General features: G+C 56.2%; 1 protein-coding gene across 1 annotated transcript in view; it reads right to left on the reverse strand.

Moving 5' to 3' along the window:
* Window positions 1–1929, reverse strand: part of MAP2K6 (mitogen-activated protein kinase kinase 6) — a gene marked incomplete at its 5' end in the record, with an annotated part of 17537 nt that overhangs the window by 6986 nt on the left and 8622 nt on the right. The window contains 3 exons of the mRNA XM_010142853.1: window positions 3–28; window positions 737–814; window positions 1540–1667. Of these exons, the coding sequence (XP_010141155.1) occupies window positions 3–28; window positions 737–814; window positions 1540–1667 (232 nt within the window). The remainder of the gene's footprint in view (window positions 1–2; window positions 29–736; window positions 815–1539; window positions 1668–1929) is intronic.

The following is a 1929-nucleotide window of genomic DNA, read 5'->3' on the forward strand; positions in this document are numbered from 1 at the left end:
AGGGAATGCGCAGGATGGCCAGCTCGATCTGCGGAGACAGGGATCAGGGCAGACGCCCCACAGCTCACCATTCTGCCCCACGGATTTCAGACTCCTGGGGTGTGTTTTTTAAGCCCTGTGCAAATACATGGCATTTCCTCATCCCACCTGTCCACAACATCTTGCTTACCCTCCCCTAGCCACAGGGACAGGGCTGAGGAGACACAGCAGCGGCCACATTCAGTCCTCCATTACCGTCAAGTCAGAAGCTAAAAACCAACCCCACACTGCAACATGTAACTGCGCTATAAAACGCCTCTGCAAGCAGATGGATTCCCCCTAAATGCTGCGTGGGAGATGAGATGCTACCCATCCCTCCTCTTCTGAGGGGACTTTGCTAATCGCAAAGTGCTGGGAGTATTTTTTTGTGCTTGAAATCCAACCTGCTCCGAGGCGCCAGACATGGGGCGCTGGACGCCCTCGCCTTAGCTCATGCTGCCATCTCCCGGCAGCCCACGGTCACCACGGCAGGGTTGTCCCCAACAGAGTGGCACCCCACCGACATGGCCAAAGACTGCAAGGAGTTGATAAAGCAGCTCTGTCCCCCTTCCCCTCAGCTGTGTGCTGTGCTCCCTGGCACCCCCGGAGCTGTGCTCCCATTCCCACCCTGCCACCCTCCCACGGAACTGGTGCCACCAGTGTCAGGGGGGCTATGGGGAGGAAAAGGAGTCCGTGAGAATCCCCCAGGTCACCCTACCATCGTGATCCCCAGGCTCCAGATATCGGATTTGACGCTGTAACCCTTCTGGTTCAGCTCCGGGTTAATTCTTTCAGGCTGTGAACAGAGACAAAGGCAGTTGAGGAACAGGGATGGCCCCAGCGCGATGCCCACACCCAGGGCTCACCAACCTCAGACGGGTCTTTCGGAGTGGCAGGTTAGGACCACTCTGCCTATGCCAGCAGCTTGCTCCCTTGATTGTCATGGGGCCAGATCTGGACCCACATCCCCACCAGTAAGAGAAGGCAATGAAACAGGTCACCAAGAGCAGCTGGTAACTGCACCAGGGATTGGGGTGCTGGAGCACCAGAGACTGGGGTGCTGGAGCTGACCCAGCGCATCTGGCACAGAGCAGGTAACAGGTCTCAATTCTCCAGGACCATTTTCACCCTGTGCAAATCCACAGAGAGCAAACTCTGACCAGCAGCTGCCAGGAGGAGTCTGAGGGACCCGATCCCCGATGACTGTTTTTCTTCCCAGATGGAAAGTACTATTGTGCCCACGGGGCAAACGGCAAAAATGCAACACCGAGTAATTACAGAGCCCTCCCCAAGGTCACGGGGAGGTGGTAAGGCAACAGGGAGCTGTGCCAAGGCGATCTGATCTGACCCCTCTCTGTCCCTTCACAAGTGACTTCAGGGATCTGTCTTCCAAAACGAGTCCCCAGGACACATGCTGGAGGCTGATCCTTCCTGCTCTGGGATGACCCAATGCCCAGGCTCATGTTCCTCTGGCTGTCCTGCAGCAGCTTTCAGACGCAGCTTCTCCGCAGCTCAACTTACAGCCATGTAGGGTTTGCATCCTGCATCCATGGTTTTAGCAACCGAGTCAACGAGGTAACCGCTAATCCCAAAATCGCACATTTTCACCTGCCCCTGCGTATTGATCAACACGTTAGAGGGCTTTACATCTGCAAGAAGGAACACATACCACAGTCACTGTCACACATGGGTGGCTGTGCCAAGCCAAAAAAAGCCAAAGAGCTTCCTATCAGCAGAGGGCACCAAAGGTGCCCGTGCAAACAAACCCGGCTCTTTGTGCACGCCAGAAACTGCAGCTGGCTGCAGATCCTGCGGATTCAGGTGACTGCCTCATGGGCTGTCATATGTCCTGCAAGTGTCCCGTCCCTTGCAGGCTCCTCTCTCGGATGTGGCAGGGGGGGGGCACAACAC

This window comes from Buceros rhinoceros, unplaced genomic scaffold (genome assembly GCF_000710305.1).
Source record: "Buceros rhinoceros silvestris isolate BGI_N320 unplaced genomic scaffold, ASM71030v1 scaffold14869, whole genome shotgun sequence".
NCBI classification, from domain to species: domain Eukaryota; kingdom Metazoa; phylum Chordata; class Aves; order Bucerotiformes; family Bucerotidae; genus Buceros; species Buceros rhinoceros.